Here is a 20,850-nt window from a genome sequence, read left to right as displayed (position 1 = left end):
TCCACATCACTACTATTCGAGACAAGCTAAACTCCCCCCTTGACAAGTATAAAATAGAAATCCCGTAGTTCGCTCCACAAATCCGGATTTGAGGGGTCAAGGCGATAACTAAAAATCAATCCCTGGTTAAGGGATGTACAGCTCAAGTTATTGTTCCTCGCCGGAAGCTGATATCCCTTGACAATGACAATTTTCGAATGAAATGTTTGAGTCTGTCGCATTCTAAACCACTTATTATTCTTCTTCCTTTCGACAAGTTACATGCCATGGAAAGATCAGTTCTCACTTCCTCGATGTAGGTAGTCAAATAATGGCGCGGTTTACAATGCAATTCGTTGTCAACTTTCGAACAATTATTGATATTAACATATAAACTCGAATTTAGTCAAAGTCAATTTCATCGAGTCTCAAGTATACCTTGATGCGAACAACCTTGTGTCAGCTGTTCACTTGAGGTGATAACATGGATATCAATATAGTTTCGATGTTAGCTTTCGGCTCAAGCTATGATATATGTTCATGAGAGGAATCAATGATGGTGCTGACGCTTTTTCATGGTAACCTTACGATGTATGCATGCATAATTATCCAACTTGACAAAAATACAGCATAAGGAAATGACCTAGAACTTCGTTGTTTCAATTTCTACCTTTCTTTTTCCTTAACCTCAAAATGTCTCTTCAACTCATCCAATATGTTACATACAAGTCAATCTGACGTTACTGAATTTGTCGTTTTCAGACAACCATGAAGTCATTGATGCTTCTCATAATTCACTTTATTATGATCCAACTAATTGGCAATTATCACCAGATGACCAAAATCACTTATTTACACCTTTGGAACCCTATTCATATTCCTCATTCTTCAGAAACACTCAAAATCTGCTTCATTCTCATAATTAACGTTGCCAACAGAACACCCCTTCTGAAAAGCTTAAAATAGTATTCATACCGTACAACTACTCCTCAAGTTTCTCGACTATGCTTCAGGTACAGAATTATCCAAGGAAGTCCGACACAGATTACTAAAAATAAGTAAAGACAGTCCTCCAGAATTACTCTCATTCGCCTCGGAACTTAATAACGTTGGACTCGTAAGAATTGCGATCAGACGATTGACAATGAAGCGACGTACAAGTATCCAACAGACAACAACTATGGTTTCGTAAATTTTGTTACCAATCTTCAACCTTCTTTTCAAGTTGAACTCCTGGATTTAGTTCTTGTCAACACCAAGAGCTATATCAACCTCCAGCACGGAGAGAGAGACTAATCTTATGAATTGGAACTGGATTTTAAATTAGTTTCTTCATCACGGTGATCTCCGATGATAGCGTTTTTGAGGTGGTGCATGTTGTCATTGATTATAAGTTGTTTGAGAGATCTGTGCTGTATCAATATATCAATCAACCATCAAATATAACACAACTCGTTTCATCGTTTCCCTATAATATTTTGTCAAACCGTTTGTGAAAGCATACTCGAGAGGACGAACATGATTGTCACAATGTTTTCTTTTCCGAAGAACCTTTCAATTATGATTCTATACAATCAGAATCAATAATGAAAAGCAACAACTTGGAATCTGCTCAGCAAGCTAATCAATCAGCTGAAGATGAAGTCACAGAACCTGAACTCAATAGATTCCATCGTAATCCAGAGCATGAAGTATCACTCGTTTCATGTAATAATATCATGTTCAGAGCTAGTCGACATCGATTAATGGCTGTTAGGTAAGTTATGTTGTATAATACGGTTTTTGCATGTATAGTTCAACTCTAATTTCATCGTTTCATCACATAGTCTGTTTTTCAAAGGTCTACTCGAGATTCCACCTCCAGCATCAAATAACCCAGAATCAGACACTGAACCAATCCATCTCGACTTTTATTCTTCGACAATAAACAATTATCTTGATCTCATCAATGTTTCTCAACCGTTCAAACCTACACTCAGCATTCAATCAGCCTCAAGCTTGTTACGATTACTGGAATTCACATTAACTGAGAATTACATTAAATCCGTTAGACAGTGGCTTGAAAAAGCTGAATGCAAACGTCCATTAGAATTATTAATTGTTGCGTCAGAGAGAAACGACGTTGAATTAGCTAGATTAGCTATAGGACGGTTTACTATAGCGCATATTCAAGCACACTTAAAGACAAACAATTTTCCTGAAGAAAAGGAAGGTTTAGATAAATTCAAGGATTATCTGCGTCAACTTAGACCATCATTCTGCTTAGGTGTATTATTCCCCATGTTGTCAGCAACAGGCCCATGGTGCTTTCAAACTGGAATACCTGTTATTCAAGACTGGTCAACAATCGCCAAGAATTTCTATCCTGTTGAAAGTGGAATAGCCGCACAAGATGCGAGAATGGATCGTTGATGGAACAAATTAGATGCAGTGGATATAAAGAGTCATGAGATGTCTAAGGTGGATTATCACAGGCAATGAAGTATGTAAACTTGTGGATACACGTACGTCTACCAAAACATCCATCACCATTTTTGCGCAATACTGTAGGAAAACTTGAAGCACATTCGATTAATGATTTAGATATAACTCACTTATCTACTTCTTCGGTCATAATCTGTGCTTTCGTCATTGTGAAAGAAAAATAAATAGTACATAATGTTATACCATGTTAAACCTGCGATAGCCAACTTCCGCCATGCGCATGGTCCATCAGTGGTACTAGTCAGTAACGATGGGATATCTGTAGTCACGGATGGACATTACTAGTGCCAATCAAGGCGGGTTTTTGGTACACACCGATTATTTAGATACGTGAAATCCAGCTGATTACCTTCGTATGTAAAATAGCAAATTCTTCGAAGATCTTCTCGGCATTGAACAGCTTATCAAGACACCTATCGACCTCGATTTTCCATATCACACCATATCAATTTACCTAGATTTCATTCGAATATATCATCCCTGGAGCTTATCTATGGACCTTGATACAGCTAAATCAGCATAGACATTGGGTGAATTCACTATGTGTGATGCTTTTGTGGAATGGTCCCGCAATATTGTTTGTGCTCACGCTGAACAACAACCTCTTGACGTCCTTAAATTTGCCTCGGACAGGGGTGATGTTGAAATGGCTAGATGTTCTCTGAGAAATGTTACCCGAGATAAACTCGCCACGGCATTTGGTATACCACATAATGGGAAGGATCAAAGTCCAATAAAGAAAATGCTAGAATACCTATCAAAACTCTCAGATCCTTTTCACATCAATCTATTACACCTCGTCTATACCGCCGATTGGTCAAACTGGATTGTTCGCTCATGGGAACAGGCTTTTAACGATTGGACAGGAATTGCAGATGAATTCGATCGTTTTAACTATCTTAAACCACCTCCTAGCAGTGACTCCAACAACATAAACGGCACTCAAGAGTCAGAAGAAGCTAGCTGCGAAGATGATTACTACAGTGCTATACGGAATTTATATAATCTTTAACCACTTTGTAATAACGTCAGAAACATCTTTAGGGATCAATGCATAAGTTACTCAAGGTGTGTACTCCCTTATCATGTGTATGTACATCGCCGACTGTGTTTATTGAACTGATGGTTACCACGGCAGATAAGGTTTAGATCAAACGCATTTAAAGGTAGTCTTACGCTACTTTCTAATCTGTGGAATTATATAAACGCACTGACCATTTTGACTCAATCAACTTCTAATCTCATATATATATATATATATATAATCATGAAAAAAGAATTCTAACGACTTTTCGCTTATCTTCCTTATTCCCTCATTCTATGTTATATGAGTGGACTACTGGTAGAACTTGAGCAAAGCGATCAAAAATCTCCATCTGTAAGATGTCCCCGTCCTCAAACTCCTCATCCAACTTTGATAAAGAAGCCACAATCAACGAGATTGCTATCGACATCGACCTTCGACCACACCCAGTACACAATGATCCCAAAGACGATATCATAATCATTTCCGACGATTATGTCAAATTTCGCGCGTCCAGATTCCACCTTGTTAGACATAGGTAGATTTTGTTCCATTATCTAAGGTTATTTATCGTTTATATTCTTAGCTAATTCCAATTTTCATTCGTTATTCGGTGGTCTACAGTCAATTCTTCGAGGGTTTATTAGGTGATACTCAATCTAGCTCAATTGAAGAAGATGACGAAGAACCGGAACCCATTCATTTACAATTCTCCTCTTTTACGATCTCATTATTCCTCGACTTAGCCGGTGCGTGCAATCCATGCATTCCAGATATACGTATCAATCAAGCTGTAGACCTTTTAGATTTTTTGGAATTTGCTATTTGTGATAATTTGGTTGATAAAGCTAGAGATGTTCTAATGAAAGCTGCAGAAAATGAACCATTCGAAATCCTGGTAATAGCCTCAAACCGCGATGACTTAGATATGTTCAAGCATGCATTGCGACAAGTCAACACAATCAGGTATAAAGCAAGATTTCACCAAAATCTCCCAGGTCGTAAAAACGTTGAAAAACGAAGACTTGACCTTATCAAGCAATACTTTCAACGGTTGACCATATCCTACCACTTAGCACTTCTTCATGCCTTAATGCAAATTTGCACAACAGAATTGTTTGTCGATCGGAATATAGTATTAACACAAGACTGGTGTGAGATCGCTGATGATTTCGATCCTTCTCGATTCTGATTGTCAATATACTGCATAGGGTAAGCGAATAATCCAGCTCACATCAATTTACCATATTTTCTGGGCTGACTTCTTCTTCGTTTTCTACGTTAGGTTAATACCGTGCTCGCAGAGGAGAATGTATGCATGTTTATATATGTAGTCTAAGAAAGAGATTAGAACCCGTACTTTACCAAATCCCCTTATGCAATGGACCATCATTATAAAACCTTAAACTCCTTTGCTTTCAATGGATTGCTTGATAAATGGGAGCAGAGTTTTACTGAATATTTCGTTAAGTAAAATCTATCGTCAGCTTGATACACACTATGCAACCTGAAAAGGTTTGGTTGAATTGCATGTATTGAGTCAAATTATGCTTACCTCCAAGTCTGATTACATTGATTTGCAGTTCTACCTTGAACGGCATTATCCCAATCCCTTTGACCATTTTTCATTACGTGATTGAAAAGAATTAAAAGTTCTTCCGAAGTCCATTTTCGACCGGCGACATTTTCGCGTTTTCTCTCGGTTTTTGTTGAAGGTGATTTTTTGGGCGATTTTGGATTTGGTTTGTTATCTTCAGCCTTGATTGGTGTGGAGGGTCTATCGTATGGTTTAGATGTTGGAGATGAGGTATCAGCAGCTTGACGAGGCATATTGGTAAGTTGAGCTTATTGTTAAGAGTTGTGTAACAGAAGAATACTGTAGGGGAAAAAGAAGAAGATGGGATTTTCAAGATCACAGTCCACCATCAATGCTGGCAGTCATACACCGCGGTACTCGAGACTACCATCAAAACACGTCATTTCAATCAATATTCTCAATACAGTCTAAAGGAACCCATCACATCAGATGCAATCGCGTTAAGAAAGATTTTGAGAAAATCCCGCCGACAACATCGGGAACCACCCTTTTATCAACAACATCGCTTACTGTATCGCTCCATATTGACATATTCTCTTTTCTGACGGACAGATACAGTACCAGTTTAGTTCAGTCACTGCATCCTCAGCATAACAACGCTGCAAGTATGATCAGATCACCGAGACCATCAAGAACACCCTCACCGACTCTCACTCCATGCCATGCATTCTTCAACAATCCTAACAACGATGTAGTAATACGCTCAAAAAACCATATTTTCTTTAGAGCAGATAGAACTCGTTTGATTCAATCAAGGTAATTTGCAGCACTGTCTTTACACTTAGTCAGGACGCTGACCTGTCTGACCGCTTTGATACCTAGCACCTTCTTCTCCGATATACTCAAACTCGACGACTCCGAATCATTTCTATCAGTCTCTGACGTGTGGAACCCTATCTATCTCGAATTTTAAGATCAAACCATTGCAGCTTACCTTGACATCATCAGTATCTCGGGTCATCTCTATTTTGAAATAGAATACAACATTTGCAAAGAGGTATACGAGTTATGCAGATTCACCATGTCTTCTGGCGGAACCAGGCTAGTGAAAGATTTATTAGTTCACACAGCTAAAACACAAACTAAAGATAAACCATGGGATTTATTTCTTTTCGCCTCAGAACAAAATGATGTAGAGCTTGGTCGAATGAGTATTACTGTATTATACCCCAAAGCAAACTTTCACCTAGCTACAGGGTATGATACAGTTCTTCAAGGCCTTTATACAAACCATCATACGGACAGTGGAGAACTTTGGATCAAAAAACTCAAACCTTCTTGGCAACTAGCTCTTTTCCATGCGATTTTAGAACATGGTCATATCCTCAGAGGTTGTCATTGGGCAAATATATGTGCTTCCGGCTTGAGAGTAGAACAAGGAGATCTAAGTAGTCGCTTCAATCCTGCAGAATTCGAAGAACAAGTTACAACGCCAACTGATCAAAGTGATTGACATGAAGGTTGAATGGATTTTTGGACATAGTGGATCACATTGAGTATCTTGACATACTCAAAAGCCATTGTATAAAGTTCAGGTCATGTACATGCACTCGATTTCATGTCCAGACTGTGAACCCTATGTTGATTGAACATATCCTACTATGCCTACGAGTACTGTATGAGTCTTATCTGCTTTTTGTAGTTGGAAGTAGAAAGCCACTACACTCTTTTCGTCACCAGAAGGTTCTCCAGATTGACGTTCTCTGTCGGGAGGTGATATCTCGTCAACTCATCGAAAATTACCAGGACAACAAGAGTGGTGATGGCGATCAAGCTATTCATTTGTGGCTGCCAAGGAACGGTGAAATTGTTTCTTCCCAATAGCCGGAACATTAATATTCATTAGTCAACTCCGCTAAGCTACAAACTGTTCTAACATGGTTGTGATCAAAGTATATCTTTATGTTAACTTCATAACCACTTCTCTTACAAATCAATTACAACTTTTCATAACGAAATCCAGAAACTTATCATAATGCCTTCAAAGAAAAGAAAAGCCCCCTCAGTAATCTATCATGAGTTTTACAATAGTCCAGATGATACTGTATACATCCGGTCCAAAGACGATATATATTTCAAGGCGAATAAGAGCAAGCTGACAAGAGCAAGGTATGTGATGATTTGTGATCAGGGGTATCGAGAAGGCGCTTATCTGAAGGTAAACTGTTAGTGATGTCATTCTTTAGTACCTTCTTCAACGATATTCTCGATACTTCCGGTCCTATCAGTTGCGATAACGATGAAGATCATCCCATCGAACTCGACTTTACAGAGAAAGCAATAACAGCCTATCTGGACATCGTCAGTATATCAGGTAGTCACTGGATTAATCTTGATTACCCAACATGCAAGGAAGTTTACGCAATTGGTCATTTCACCATGTCAAACAAAGCTATGGAGACGACAAGAACAATGCTTGGCAGCATGATCATTCCTCTTGACTCATGGGATCTACTCATCTTCGCTTCCGATCACAACGACATTAATCTCGGTCGCTCAGCTCTTATCAGTTTCGGTGAACATGAATTGTGCAATGATCGCAAAGCTCTATGTCAGAAACGTTACACCAAGGAAGATTTGACATTCTTTCGCAATAACATTGAGAAGCTTCGACCTTCCTGGCAGCTTGCCTTATTTCATTGCCTTCTCGATAATGGTCAAGTTACTCTCGGCCTCGGAACATATGATTTACAAGCTGGTTTCTTATTACGCCACCGAGAGAACGTAGAAGATCATTTCAACCCAGAAAAGTATGGTGGATAACATGAGATGAAAAACGGTATCTAATAAATCGTTGAGGTTTAGAGATAGGCCGACTTGAAGGTGAATGGGACTAAGAAAGCTAAAAGAGTAATAATATAATTGTTTCATGTATTGGCGACCATGAGATATGTGATGTACAATCGTTTTACCTTCCTTCATTGTTGATTGATTCCTGAGATGGAGTTCTAGCATTTGACTATGGACAAAGATACATATTGTCAGCTCACATCCACTTACAGTAGTGTCTCATAAAAGTATAAGAAGACTTACTTGGGCATAAAACTTACACCATGATTCACTTAATACCTTGCTCCTTTCATTTCCCCTTATTGATTACAGCATTTTTGAGGTAAGGATCAAGCGTTTGACTAAAATCAGAAGTATATATCTCATCAGCTCACTTCAGCTAATTATGTAGTTTGTAAACCCTATGACTTACGTCCAAACTTTATAGCATTGATTACTTGTTCTACCTTCTACGGCATTCTCCCACGATTTACAACCATTCTTTTTGACATGTTCATAAACTTGCATCAATTCTTCTGAAGTCCATGGTCGTTTTGCATTTGATGATGTGTTTGTGGTAGATTTGGTTTTGGACTTTTTGGGTTTCTCTTCTTCTAATTTTGGTTTGCTATCACTCGATTCTAAAGAAGAATAAGGTTTGCAAGTCGGTAAGGATGTAGCTTTGAATGCTTTGGGCATTTTGACGGGTATTTTTTTGAATATATATTATGGTTACTATTGTGAAGAGGAAAGAGAAAGATTACATTATCTCATCATCTTCGGTACGAACAAGTAATTAGTTTTTAACTGATTATGTGAGACAATGGGATCAGCGTTGTATACTTCAAATACCTTTACGACCATCATTGTCAGCTTGAGTCTTAGTCTTGCTTTTATTCTTACCACGTCTCGTTGATTTTTGAGTTCAAAATCAGTGAGATTGTCTATCAAAATTTGTATATTTTCAGTGTTCATGTATTGTCATTGAAGCGGATTTGGAGAACACTTGTCTGTCTGTAAAGCTTAAATTAGTCGAAAGCACTGGACGAAGATTAATAGATAGAAGAAAGATAAAAGACACAAAAGCAAGTAACTCGATCTTACGGTGACGCGTTGAACATTATACTCGGGCAATAACGACGCGACTGAAGTTACTGTTTTTGAACTTTTCATTCTATTTCTTCATTCCTTACCTCTTCTTGCTATTTTGTGTCAAACAACTGATCGTTAGATTACCAAGGCGCCGGGCCCAAAGTGACCTATTCTATACGGTCAAAACAGTAGCTCAGCCGACTGGAAGAAGCCCCACTTTGATTTCAAGATGCCACCCCGTCAAGCGAAAAGAGCTCGGCTCTCTTCACCATCAGCTTCACCTGATCCACTATCTATGAACGAAATAGAGGATGAACCATCAGCATCACATTTGGTGTCTTTCCTAACTGGATACGCAGATCATCATTCATCAGGATCATCATCAGGTGAAGAAGGTGATCATGACGGATTTGATATACCTTCTGAAGAAGATGATGAAGACGTAGATGATGTTGATGGGGAGGAAGATGATGATTTAGATGGTACACCAACTAAAAGAGCTAAGACAGGTTTAATTGGAACTTCAACACCGAATAGTAGAAAAGGTACACCAAAGAAAAAGAAAGTAGGAGGATCAAAAACACCTACACCTAGAAAAACACCTAATAAAAGGAAATTAGATCCATTGGAGATATCAGAGAAAAATGGAGCAATAGGGGAAGAAGGAGGAGAAGGAGAAGGTATAATCAGAATATCAAAATCAGATCAATATTTTCAATTTCAATCTAGAACATCGAAAACTTCAGGTAATTCATATTCGTTATTAGCTAAACCATTATCACAAAAACAATATGATCAATATACAGCATTATCATCAAAAGCTAGAGAAAATATAAATCCACCTGAAAATTTCGAAGAAAGATATGATCAATGGGAATTAGAATTAGATAATGGATTTAATTTATTCTTTTATGGATTTGGATCAAAATTCAAAGCGATAAATAGATTTTTGGATAAAAGGCTATTGAAAAAAGGTAATTTGGTAGTTGTAAATGGTCATTTTCCACAATTATCTATAAGAGATATATTGAATTCAATTGAAGATAATTTATCTGTACCACAAAATATCAAATTACCAAAATCTTTGCTAAACAACGCAACTCCGCTAGAAAGATCGGCATATAGGATATACTCTTATTTCCTTCCACCTAATTCCATTCCTACATCAAAGAAGAGGGATTACCCAACCTCAAAAAATGATTTATATCTGATAATACATAACTTAGATTCACCTACATTACGAAAACCTCAAGCTATAGCTACGCTGTCACTATTAGCTTCTTCACCTAGGATACACATAATAGCTTCATTTGATCATTTGCATACACCACTACTATTTTCACCTTCACTAAACAATACACCACCGCATAAATACGAAATAGGGGATTGGAGTGGCAATATACCGAATGAAAGAGGTTTCAACTGGATATATCATAACGTCACCACATATGCTCCTTACACATTAGAGTTATCTTATTTGAAATTATCAGCTTCAGCATCACATCTATCGTTATCGACTTCCACGGCAAATGGTATATCAGAAGAAGGTGTTTTACAAATCTTAAAATCTGTTCCGCCTATGGCAGCTAGATTATTGAAATTGTTATTGACAAGACAATTATCAAATTTACCTCCAGATCCAAAACATCATATTGCTTATCCAATAAATCAGATATCACCTATATTTGCTGTAGATAATGATATTTTACAGTCCTTAGCCAAAGAGAAATTCATAGCTAGAGAAGAAGAAAGGTATGATGCTTTAATAGGTGAATATCGGGATCATGGTTTAGTAGTAGAAGCTGCTTTAGATAATGAAGGTAGAACAGGTAGATGGGTATGGGTACCTCTTGGTAAAGCTGCTATCGAAAGGGTGCTGGAGACTATGAAGGAGGTTGAGGTATAACAGGAAGCAAACGGACATTGCATTGGTATTTTAGACTAAAGATCTGCATATAATGTATATAACGTATATAATGGTAATGTTGTACTGTATATGACTATCCCTCCTTGATATGCGATAGGTCTCATCTATGATGATATGTTCTATTTGTGTGATTGAGTATATTTACAACAGGATTGTGATACATGGATGATTTGCCCTCGCTATGTTATTCAACTCCACTCCACTCTGCTGCGTTTCACCATCGCTACCTAAATTTTAAACCTTCTTCTATGACTTCAGTTCGTCGTTTGACCTAAAAGTTGCGATATTATCTACCAAGAACACATTTTTCAACGAAGAATTCATGTATTCTAACATCACCACTCAATTCAGGATGGAAAGAGGTAACCATTTTTTTACCTTTTTTCAACCAAATCTTACTTAAATCTTCTGGATTGGGTTCACCTAATGGTGAATCAGATGGTGGTAGATGTGGACAAGATTCTTCAGGCAATTGAGCGATAACTTCTACTTTATCTTTGAGTTCTGGTGATAATGAATGGACAGCTGGGGCACGAATGAATATAGCGTTGAATGGTTGTGAAGGGTTAGACAAGGCTGGGATAGATAATTGGGCTTCGAATGATTCTAGTTGACCTATAATTATTAAAGTAAATTGTCAGTAATTTTAAGGGACAAACCCTCGATAACAGCAGGAGGTGTTACTCTATAATGCGCTGTAGGAGAAGATCATGGGAACGAGGACAGCGTGATAAAGGTGAAAATGACCGAGGTTGTTCATCACAACATCACAGAGCATACAACTCACCTCCAAAAAGGTTTCTCCACACTTTCAAACCACCCAAACCTTGCCAACCTTTTACAGGTTTCTTTTTACCTCCTCCAATACCATTCTCATCAGCCATTAAGATCATACCTGCACATGTCCCCCATACTGCTCTTTGCGGATCTTGAGCAAAATCAATTAATGCTTCTAATAATCCTGGTGTATGTGATGCTATAGATGATATTACCGTTGATTCTCCACCAGGTATGACTAACGCTTGGCATTGTTGTAGTTCTGTTAGAGTTCTGATTGGGATTGCTTTTATCGTATGACCTTGAGGGCGCAACCTGGAGATTTGAATTGAGGATCAGAAAGGTAGACATAATGAAGGCTGTGCTATGTTATATGACTTACCGCTGGAGATAATGCATATGCTCAACGAAAGCGCCCTGCAGAGCTATGACGATCCAAGAATTAGGTTAATCCAGAACCGGATATACCGTTTGAGTAGGATGACATACCAAGCACTCCGATTATAATGGTCTCTGGTAATTCCACAGGCTGTATAGTCATATTTGTGTGTTATTACAAGTCGATCGAGTCGAGTATGTCAAGAGATTGTGATGTAGTAATGGAAGGTCGAAAAGTGAAATGAAATGTGGAAGAAACAATTCAACTTTTTTTTAATATCTAATCACGACTCCAAGATGTTTTCGGCTATCTCGCCACCCAAAGACGGTGAATGATTTCCGACGCTACATATCGTCTCATCATTTAGACGAGATTTACATATCATAACATACAGGAAAGTTTGAGTGAACATCATAGCTTGGAGGATTAAAACAAGCTTTCTGTTTTGGTCACAAACGTCAGGAAGCTATCAGATTGATGCCAAACTCAGGAGCGCCGATGCATTATCATCCCTTACGCAAGATCCGAAACATTTCTGATTGTTATGCTATATACATGCTGCTGGGCAATTCAATTGTTATACGGTTCCGCAACAAATCTATAAACCAATTGTATCTACTTTCCAAAGATCGTCCCTAAAAGCATCGTGAACATGATCAGCGTTCGACTTTTCAAGATTATATATACCAGTAAACACGAAACCCAGAAATGCTTACCCAATCCAACAAATAACTTCTACCGCAACACCTTTTCCTGCTTTCTTAATCTCTTCACTAGATGCTACTAATTTACCAATACCACAAGCATGTTCTTTACCCTCTGCATGTATAGCTACTAACTCATCTTTTGGTAATCCATCAGGTAATCTACCTCCAGCTGATAAAAGCCCAGGTGCCATCATATTTGCTCCCTTTGAAGGTTGTCAGCGTATATTCAGCACGAATCCGATGAGAGAATGAGATGTGAATTGACATGAGATGACTTCGGTTTCACGGGAAAAGGGGAAGATAACAGATTTTTCACGGTACTCACAGCAAGCAAGAATTTTATGGCTCCCCTGTCTATCTGTACATGAGGCAACATAGCGGGATCTAAAAGCTCTCAGTCAGCGACAGCTTGATGTGGTCCTTATCTATACTCAAGGTATTGATTTGCTAGATTACCCACATTTATGCAAGAGTTTGAGTGTAGGAATAAAGGGTCCATCGAAATGTTGGAAGAATAACGGTACTGTTTGTACAGTGAATATACTTATTCTGTCATGGCTATGGTGCAGATGATATTCAGTGTCAGCATTACAAATGACCATATACAATAGTGATAACTCATAAATCTCTTCAATTGATCTGATGGAATTGAGCAGAAACAAAGGAATGAAGGGTAGGTGTCGACAGAAGCTGGACTCACCATTTTGTCAGACCTAAAGCTTCCTTCTTTGGCCAGATCTCCTCTATTACAGTAGCAGGAGCACCATCTGTTTCTCCACCATCCTCTTTATCCTCTTTATCTTCTTTGTCTTTGCCTTTTCCACCTTTACCCTTTCCTTTACCACCTTTTTTACCACCTTTGCCTTTACCTCCACTAGGTTCTTCTTCTGCTGCTTCAGCGGCCGGAGTTGCTTCACTCTCTGCTGGTGCGGAAGCTGAAGCTGAAGCTGCCGAAGGATCACGATAAGCTGGTTGACTCAAGAATGGGATTTGAGCAAGAATAGATGAACGGATATTTCGCTGAACGGATGATTTCAATGAAGTTGAGGAGGATACATCCTCTTTTGGGTTGAATCTGTTTACAGTATCAGCTGAAAAATCAAACGAACCGGAAAAGATGTAATATTCACTTTTTGAACATATTTGTAATGCTTCTTATGTGGTGGATTTGCAGAGTACCTTGAGGTTAATTGCAGATACTCCCAAGATAGATTAAGATGAATGGAACGTTCAACAACAATATGGAGAAATAATAACAAAGTTTTGAAATTACGTTCCTGATGACGATGAAACCTCCCATCTCACCCATCTCGAGTGTGGCGGTAAAAGTGTCATTTTAAACGGCGCTCTCTTGTAAATTGTACAATAGCCTACATGACTTGAGATTATTATGACATGAAATACATGTTAAGTTCAAATCTGGGATGGGGATAAAGAGGTCCGTCCGCTTGCATATGGTCCTCCACCTGTCCGCTTATCCTTGTACTGATCACCAATCGTCTGAATTGAACCCTGTCCACAAGAACCCTGTTTTAAAGGTAGAGGCTAAACAAGTATGTTTGTACCCCGAACTGTCTATCGTGATCATTTCCGGTTTATACTGGCAAATTGAATGGATTTTTCCTTGCCATGCCATTGGAAGTGCCTCGAACGATGAACTGCTTACAAAATCTTGAAAGGTCTTGTCGTAACCCATCCGAGCCAGAATGAGCTCGCCTATCTCTATATCATTCAGTTTACTAACTTTCAGTAAAACATCGCCCAGCTCCCATAATCTGATTGTTTGGCTAATTCGGGTACGGATGGCTATGAGGTAGGCGTCTTGACAATCGTACTTCAACGATAGGTCCAGCAATGACCATAGCTGGCGGAAGGAAGCAGACATCGGCATTGCTGGCACTGAACTATCGATCAAAAAGCAAAAGTCCTTCAAGACTTCGGTTTGAACTTCGAATTCGATGGGCTTGTCTGTGATATGCTGAGAGCCATTTGGTTGTGACTCGGAGTTTTGAGGTAGCTGTAGCATTGCATCCAGGACATTGCTAACGCTAAAAATTCGATCTATCAGCAGCTGTACTTTGTTGGTGGTTTGAAAATCAAATAACTCACTGAAGTCTCATCAATCTCTTCTTATCTAGCTTGAATTGAGTTCCTTCTTTCGACACAAAAGTTATATCTCCTTCCGCGAACGCCGGATGAATTGGAATTTCACCATTCTCTGGGTTTCTTCCATCATTTTCACTCATTTTGAACTTGTGTCTCATTAGGAATCTCATTTACCTTGCAGCGACTGTATGTATAACAGCGTTACACAGCGAGGAATGCAACAACAGCTTACTTTGTCAAGATAAGAAGAAATACAGAAAAAGAAAGGCGCAATCACTCTGTTCAACCTGATCGTTGTGAGTAAAGGGGACAGCTTCAAGTCGAGATTACGAAAAAGCTAGGCATACTCATCTGTTTCATACAGGGATGTCGTAAAAAGGAGTCGTTGTGAAACGGAGATTGTGTCAACTCTTTCCCAGTCTTATTCGAAAATGTGTGTAGCTCATTACTTGTATATTAGGCTTCACGACGTCCAATCGCACCCACACGTAGTTGTGATAATCTGAACGATTTGCCACTCATTCTCGAAACCTTGGCTACACTGAAATGTGCTTCGGATTCGCATAAATCTCACATCAGAATATTCTTTGTTGATGAATTATAGACTTCAGTCCACGGTTACAAGAATAGCAATATATCATCTGACGAACTTATTACCATTTATCGTCATCGAAAGTGGCGAATGCTCGCTCCCAATCAAAGGATCCCTTCAAGAACCACCCAAAATGATCTACCTTATGTGTGTTTTTGCCATAGCCTTCCTCTACGATAACTGTCCGAGGGTATGCAAGGCATAACGTATAGATTTTTCCTCGCCATGCTAGTGATAAACTATCCATCTTTGATGTGCGCCATGATTTCTGGAATCCCTCTTGCTTCATTCGTAGGAATGCTTTCTTGCCCAATGGTCGATCGTCAAGTTTTGATGCAATTGCGATGACCTCCCACAAGCCATCAGCATCTGGCGCAGTCTCGCAGAGGCGCTGGTGGACTTTATGGATATATTCTGCTTTACAATCATATTGATGACACAATGGTAAGATGAGTAACAGATCTTCCAATGTTGATGCCGGCAACATGGGTACGATGGTAGTAAGGATAGATATGAACCCCTTGAGAACAGTCTCATCGCAATCGAAACTGATGGGAGTCGACTTGTCGACTTCAATGTTATTGCTATCGGAGTTGTTATTGAGTAGTGGCATCGGCAGTTCAAGCATATCATTTAGAACTTTGCTGACGCTAGAACACAAAACGTATATATATATATATGCATATACATTATAGTCAGCTAACCTGTCTCAGCTTGTGTCGAAGCTCCTCTTAGTCGAGATTAAAAAACACCCACACTTCATCAGATAGTTCTTACATACTTTGAACGTCACACCGTCTCTGGAGATAAATACTACATCTCCCTCACGAAAATCCTCATCTAGCTTCACATCTCCATCCACCTTCTTGTCGTTTTCAGAGTCCAACATTTTGTGTAAGTATGTTTTCAATATATTCAATATATAAAGTGCTCTAAGAGGAACAGTCAGAAGATATAAAGAATAAATATCTCAAGTAAACGATAATGCCATTGATGTATTTCACCATCCGTGCATACTTCTTAGGACGATAACGTAGAATCTAGCAGGATGTCGACGTATTTAGAAGTCGTAAGCAGAAAAATAACACATCAACGTACTCGATCAACTGTCAATGTGCGCCACTAATCGAGTTAGTCGATAGATCTTATAAAAGAAGTCTAGAATATGTAACGCATGCATGCAATTAAATGACGTACTGCTCTGTACATAAAGTAGTGGGAAAGATGTCTTAGATCTTGCATTCCAATCGTTTCTGACTATTCACGTTATTTCCAATTAGTTGAATCGAATCCCTCGAAAATGTTTTCCCAATCGTAGCGGAAAGCCCATACATCTTCTTGCACGGTCTGCCAAGATCCTGCTTGCCATCTATCAAACTCGGTGTGAACTCTGTGGGTAGATGGTTCGCCCTTAATTCTGCCTTGCCAAGCGAATGACAATTTTGAAAGAAATTAAAATAGCTTTCCATAAAACTCCTCCTGGTGAACTGATCTAAGATCATCTTACCTAGAATCCGATCGTCCATTTCAGATGCTTTTTCCAGTATTTTCCACATATTGGCGGGTCCTCTTACAGCTTCTGAGATACGTTGCCTGACCCTAGATGTGTATTCTACTTTACATTCATACTGATAACACAGCCGCAGTATTGATATAAGGTCCTCCTGCGCCGAAGGTGGCAACATAGGTATTGGCGCTACAAGGATCGAAAGGAATCCTTCCAGAGCTCCTTTGGAACAGTCGATATGGATGGGAGTAGCATTTGCACTAAATTGTTCGTCTTCAATACCTTCTTGAGGCTCGAATAGCTCCTGGAAAACTTCACTAACCCTATGATAGGAATAAATACCCAGATTAGCGCATCTTTTAGCTTTTATGGCTCAGTATGGCTCACCCGTTTGCCAAAAGAACTTCTTTATAAACCTTGAATTCTTTTCCATCATTTGACATGAAGGTCAAATCTCCAGAGCTGAAATATCGGTGTTGCTCTTCATGACTGGAAGCTTGAGCTTGGTTTTTTGGTTTTGACATGTTGGAATGGCCGTTGTTTCTTGCTGTTAATTCCCGATGAGCATACACAAATTGATGAGGAGAGACAATTTTCAAGAGGAATGTGGGAAAAGAGGATAGTGAATTACATATGAGATACCAATTACCAGAACTGACATCGAAAGGTGCTATGTATCATATCGCAAATGAAGGGGACACTGACGTAGAGCAAGACTGTTGTCATGCTACATATACATGTACATGCGCTGTAGAGAAAATGGATACGCAAATGGCCTATGACTCTTGTTTGAACAGGTGAACGGTGGCAGCCTTTTGTTTTTCACTCATTTCCAACCTTGCCACTCAAAGCCCGCCGACTATACCATTTCCCTAAACCTCAGACCATTCACTTTGGCTATGTTTATCATCTTCAGCAGGTGTCTCTTCCGCAGAATACCTGTGGTTAAAATGGAACAATCAGCGAGGCTCTTACGACATCAGCAGGATTGACATCATTTGAGATTGTACTTACTCCTGTTCTGGATCAAAATGTTCATCAGACCTCTCTTCAAACATCTTACCGACTTCATGCCATGGCTGTCTGAAAGGCCAACAGACTTGTTTGTTGAATTACGTAAGCAATAAGTAGCGTTATAAAATTTTACTTAGACTAGTATCCGCGACCCTCGTCGAGCTGCTTAGATACTCTTATTGTACTATTATACATATTGTAATACATTATACAAGCTTATAGACAGATATAGACGTATATGCATACTCGTTATCAGTAATACAACATTGTTTCGGGTGTTCAGTTCTTAACTCGTGATGAACATACTTTCTCCGAGAAACCCAGTCAAAACATACCAGACGGTCTACCGCAGCTTGAGATGGCTGATCTAAAGCTGCCCGTAGAAGTCTCCACTGCCAAGAAGGAGATAAATCGTCGAGACTTTTCCAAAAAGCGTGGCCATAGTATCGTCTTCTACCTGCAGCAAATGTATCGGGTGTCATTTTATCTATAGCTGCTTTAGCCATATGTCTATCTTTCCTTTCCGAAGCCCATACAAGCAAATCCCACGGATCATTAACGCTAAGGTCGTACATTCTTTGTCGAAATACCGACAAGGTATCTTCCATAATTCCCCATTTTTCGCAAGCTAAGAAAAGAGATTTTGAATCATCAAAATTGGATTGAAGCTTCATTGGCTTCAGGGATGTCTTCAGGGATGTGAGCTGGTCGAGAAGTATTATAAGTAGCTCCGCATTGAGCTCTATGTCTATGGGACAAGCTGGGAGACTTTTCAGGATCGTTTTACTGCAAAATGTTGTACCTGGACTCACTCTTATCACGCGGTTCCTCGAGCATTCCGCTAATGACAGTGCTAGTAATGATGGTTATTAAAGGTCCAAGCTTTGGTTCAATGGGTGTGAATGCTCACCTCTTTTGTGACATACGCTCGCGACAAACGTAGAATGACAATTGGTCTCGTGATCGCAAGCAAACTTCTCCTGCCGAGAAGTGCTGTTGAACTTGCTCCATGGATAGTTCAGGGGAGGTCATGATAATTGATCTTTTTGATCGCGAAGTAACAGTAATCAATCAACATTGAGACAAGAGAAGGAAGAATGTCAATTCGTAGATTATCAAGCTGAATGATATATCATAATGCCCAATGAGCAATTGAAAAAGAGGGGATCGTAAGTGCGGTATGACTTTCATCAGGGTATTCGCAATACGGTGTACGAATTTCATGTTTCACTTTGCTATATCACATTATTATTCATTCAGCTACAAGACAACGTATGCACTTCAATCTTTCGGCAGATGTTGAGTGTGTCTGCAAGGTGCGCTAATTACCAGCTGGTTGAAGTGAAACAAAAGTTAGTAATCCTCGCGGAGCGAAGATCGTGGACCTCTCGAAACTCACCCAGTAAGGAATTGGTGCACGAAAGAGGTCCAATCCTCTTCTTTGAAAGTCAGAGCAGGAATTTGGGTTGGCCCGAACTCCCTGGCATCATAATCTCTTCCTTTTTTGGACACACGAGTAACCCAGCCCATTCTATTAGCTGTGACCTCTTCTTCCTTCAGGACCAGATTCATCAAGCGACCTTGCCATCGCCATGAAAGTTTTGACATCCTATACAAGAACCAGCTGCCATGTGATTCGTGCGGTTCCCTACCATGTATGAAGGACTCCTTGTTCATCTTTTCTAATGCCACCTTCCCTAGTTCGACATCATCCCGATGGGAGGCAATAGCCAATAGCTCCCATAATCGATTATGACTGTCTCCGATCAGTGCAGCACGAACAATTTTGGTCACTTCTTCCGTACAATCAAATTTATAACACAGGTCTAAAATTTTGGCAGTATCTTGTAGTGTAGTTGGTGGTTTAAGAGGAATACGTGCATAGATGAGTGCCAAAAAGATCGCTGTTAATTCCGAAGTCGCATCTATTTCGAAAATTTTCCCATCTTTCTTTACAGCCGTAGATTCCTTGTTAGCACCGTCTATCACTCCTTCTGGTTGTGGAAGGGATAGCATAACCTTGAAAAGATCGCTATGTATTCGTAAGCGGAAACCAAGGTGCAATTGCCTTGATGCACGCAGAAACTCACCTTCCTCGCGCAAGCTGATCACAATTTTCCGCTAGGTGAACCCCGTTGTTCGCAATGAAGGTGACATTACCACTAGTGAAGCTAGGATGCCAGACTATTTGTGGTTCTTCAGAGGCTGGATCAACCATATCGGTCATTTCGAATGAGAGTCTTGGTAGATATGTTTGGAACAGGATGCCAATGTAAGGGTGTTATATGACGGAGGTCGTAAATGGATAGGGATATATTGGAGTATGATCACAGCATTTAAGCTCCATGTATCGAAATCTTTAGAGGGAATGATGACACCTTGCTTTGGAACTGGGATCACATCGTGCCAGTGTTTCACTATATCTTCGTACACCAAATCTAGTGAACGCACACTTCTTGAGGGGCGGGAGTACGTTGGGCACCCTCACAGATCTCTACCTTCATTCTCAATGTCACGATGACTGCCCATTTACATGATATATGAAGTTTTTCACGTTCACTTGCTAAGATGTGTTGTCCTTTTGATCATAAGCGGCTGTGATAATCATACGAAGGTCGATCATCAATGTGAATCTTGATTTGTTGAGGTGCTTTACCAGTTGTCAAAATAGGATACTGTAAGTTGTTCGAATATGTATCCCCTACTTTTCTTGTTAGCAACCGCTCGCTCGCGTGCAGAACCTTCTCCGACGGAAACAGATCCAAGATCGATACTAGTACTCTGTTATCCAAGAGGTATCTTAACTCAGATATCTCTTTTTTCTGTTCATCTTACCACTGTCCTGCAAATAAGCAGTAACTACGTCGGAAACGACAACCAGCTTGATCAAATATGG

The 20,850-nt window shown here is 39.5% G+C and overlaps 12 protein-coding genes across 12 annotated transcripts; 5 read left to right on the top strand and 7 right to left on the bottom strand.

Moving 5' to 3' along the window:
- Positions 1-1,565: 1,565 nt before the first annotated feature.
- Positions 1,566-2,391, top strand: L201_000807 (uncharacterized protein; the record flags this gene model as incomplete). Its single annotated transcript, XM_066216603.1, has 2 exons — positions 1,566-1,735; positions 1,806-2,391. The coding sequence occupies 2 exons, from the start codon at positions 1,566-1,568 to the stop codon at positions 2,389-2,391; spliced, it is 756 nt and encodes a 251-aa protein (XP_066072700.1).
- Positions 2,392-3,846: 1,455 nt separating this feature from the next.
- On the top strand, positions 3,847-4,679 carry L201_000806 (uncharacterized protein; the record flags this gene model as incomplete). Its single annotated transcript, XM_066216602.1, has 2 exons — positions 3,847-4,025; positions 4,112-4,679. The coding sequence occupies 2 exons, from the start codon at positions 3,847-3,849 to the stop codon at positions 4,677-4,679; spliced, it is 747 nt and encodes a 248-aa protein (XP_066072699.1).
- A 210-nt stretch (positions 4,680-4,889) lies between these two features.
- L201_000805 (uncharacterized protein) lies at positions 4,890-5,317 on the bottom strand (the record flags this gene model as incomplete). Its single annotated transcript, XM_066216601.1, has 2 exons — positions 4,890-4,941; positions 5,043-5,317. The coding sequence occupies 2 exons, from the start codon at positions 5,315-5,317 to the stop codon at positions 4,890-4,892; spliced, it is 327 nt and encodes a 108-aa protein (XP_066072698.1).
- Positions 5,318-6,105: 788 nt separating this feature from the next.
- On the top strand, positions 6,106-6,537 carry L201_000804 (uncharacterized protein; the record flags this gene model as incomplete). The annotated part of the gene is made up of 1 exon (XM_066216600.1): positions 6,106-6,537. One exon carries the CDS (start codon positions 6,106-6,108, stop codon positions 6,535-6,537), a length of 432 nt encoding a protein of 143 aa, XP_066072697.1.
- A 522-nt stretch (positions 6,538-7,059) lies between these two features.
- On the top strand, positions 7,060-7,847 carry L201_000803 (uncharacterized protein; the record flags this gene model as incomplete). The annotated part of the gene is made up of 2 exons (XM_066216599.1): positions 7,060-7,193; positions 7,271-7,847. The coding sequence occupies 2 exons, from the start codon at positions 7,060-7,062 to the stop codon at positions 7,845-7,847; spliced, it is 711 nt and encodes a 236-aa protein (XP_066072696.1).
- Positions 7,848-8,163: 316 nt separating this feature from the next.
- Positions 8,164-8,552, bottom strand: L201_000802 (uncharacterized protein; the record flags this gene model as incomplete). The annotated part of the gene is made up of 2 exons (XM_066216598.1): positions 8,164-8,215; positions 8,287-8,552. The coding sequence occupies 2 exons, from the start codon at positions 8,550-8,552 to the stop codon at positions 8,164-8,166; spliced, it is 318 nt and encodes a 105-aa protein (XP_066072695.1).
- A 622-nt stretch (positions 8,553-9,174) lies between these two features.
- Positions 9,175-10,851, top strand: L201_000801 (uncharacterized protein; the record flags this gene model as incomplete). The annotated part of the gene is made up of 1 exon (XM_066216597.1): positions 9,175-10,851. One exon carries the CDS (start codon positions 9,175-9,177, stop codon positions 10,849-10,851), a length of 1,677 nt encoding a protein of 558 aa, XP_066072694.1.
- A 307-nt stretch (positions 10,852-11,158) lies between these two features.
- On the bottom strand, positions 11,159-12,190 carry L201_000800 (pyridoxal 5'-phosphate synthase, glutaminase subunit Pdx2; the record flags this gene model as incomplete). Its single annotated transcript, XM_066216596.1, has 4 exons — positions 11,159-11,487; positions 11,660-11,964; positions 12,032-12,074; positions 12,139-12,190. 4 exons carry the CDS (start codon positions 12,188-12,190, stop codon positions 11,159-11,161), a joined length of 729 nt encoding a protein of 242 aa, XP_066072693.1.
- A 436-nt stretch (positions 12,191-12,626) lies between these two features.
- On the bottom strand, positions 12,627-14,981 carry L201_000799 (uncharacterized protein; the record flags this gene model as incomplete). The annotated part of the gene is made up of 6 exons (XM_066216595.1): positions 12,627-12,663; positions 12,745-12,938; positions 13,061-13,119; positions 13,196-13,293; positions 13,436-13,810; positions 14,845-14,981. The coding sequence occupies 6 exons, from the start codon at positions 14,979-14,981 to the stop codon at positions 12,627-12,629; spliced, it is 900 nt and encodes a 299-aa protein (XP_066072692.1).
- Positions 14,982-16,699: 1,718 nt separating this feature from the next.
- Positions 16,700-17,464, bottom strand: L201_000798 (uncharacterized protein; the record flags this gene model as incomplete). The annotated part of the gene is made up of 3 exons (XM_066216594.1): positions 16,700-16,854; positions 16,941-17,263; positions 17,328-17,464. 3 exons carry the CDS (start codon positions 17,462-17,464, stop codon positions 16,700-16,702), a joined length of 615 nt encoding a protein of 204 aa, XP_066072691.1.
- A 348-nt stretch (positions 17,465-17,812) lies between these two features.
- Positions 17,813-18,628, bottom strand: L201_000797 (uncharacterized protein; the record flags this gene model as incomplete). Its single annotated transcript, XM_066216593.1, has 3 exons — positions 17,813-17,879; positions 17,955-18,019; positions 18,290-18,628. 3 exons carry the CDS (start codon positions 18,626-18,628, stop codon positions 17,813-17,815), a joined length of 471 nt encoding a protein of 156 aa, XP_066072690.1.
- A 721-nt stretch (positions 18,629-19,349) lies between these two features.
- On the bottom strand, positions 19,350-20,181 carry L201_000796 (uncharacterized protein; the record flags this gene model as incomplete). The annotated part of the gene is made up of 2 exons (XM_066216592.1): positions 19,350-19,986; positions 20,045-20,181. The coding sequence occupies 2 exons, from the start codon at positions 20,179-20,181 to the stop codon at positions 19,350-19,352; spliced, it is 774 nt and encodes a 257-aa protein (XP_066072689.1).
- Between the last annotated feature and the right edge of the window lie 669 nt (positions 20,182-20,850).

The sequence above is a fragment of the Kwoniella dendrophila genome, chromosome 1, assembly GCF_036810415.1.
Source record: "Kwoniella dendrophila CBS 6074 chromosome 1, complete sequence".
In the NCBI taxonomy this organism is placed as follows: Eukaryota; Fungi; Basidiomycota; class Tremellomycetes; order Tremellales; family Cryptococcaceae; genus Kwoniella; species Kwoniella dendrophila.
Note: the sequence above shows the minus strand (reverse complement) of the source record. Positions and strands in the feature narration are given on the sequence as shown.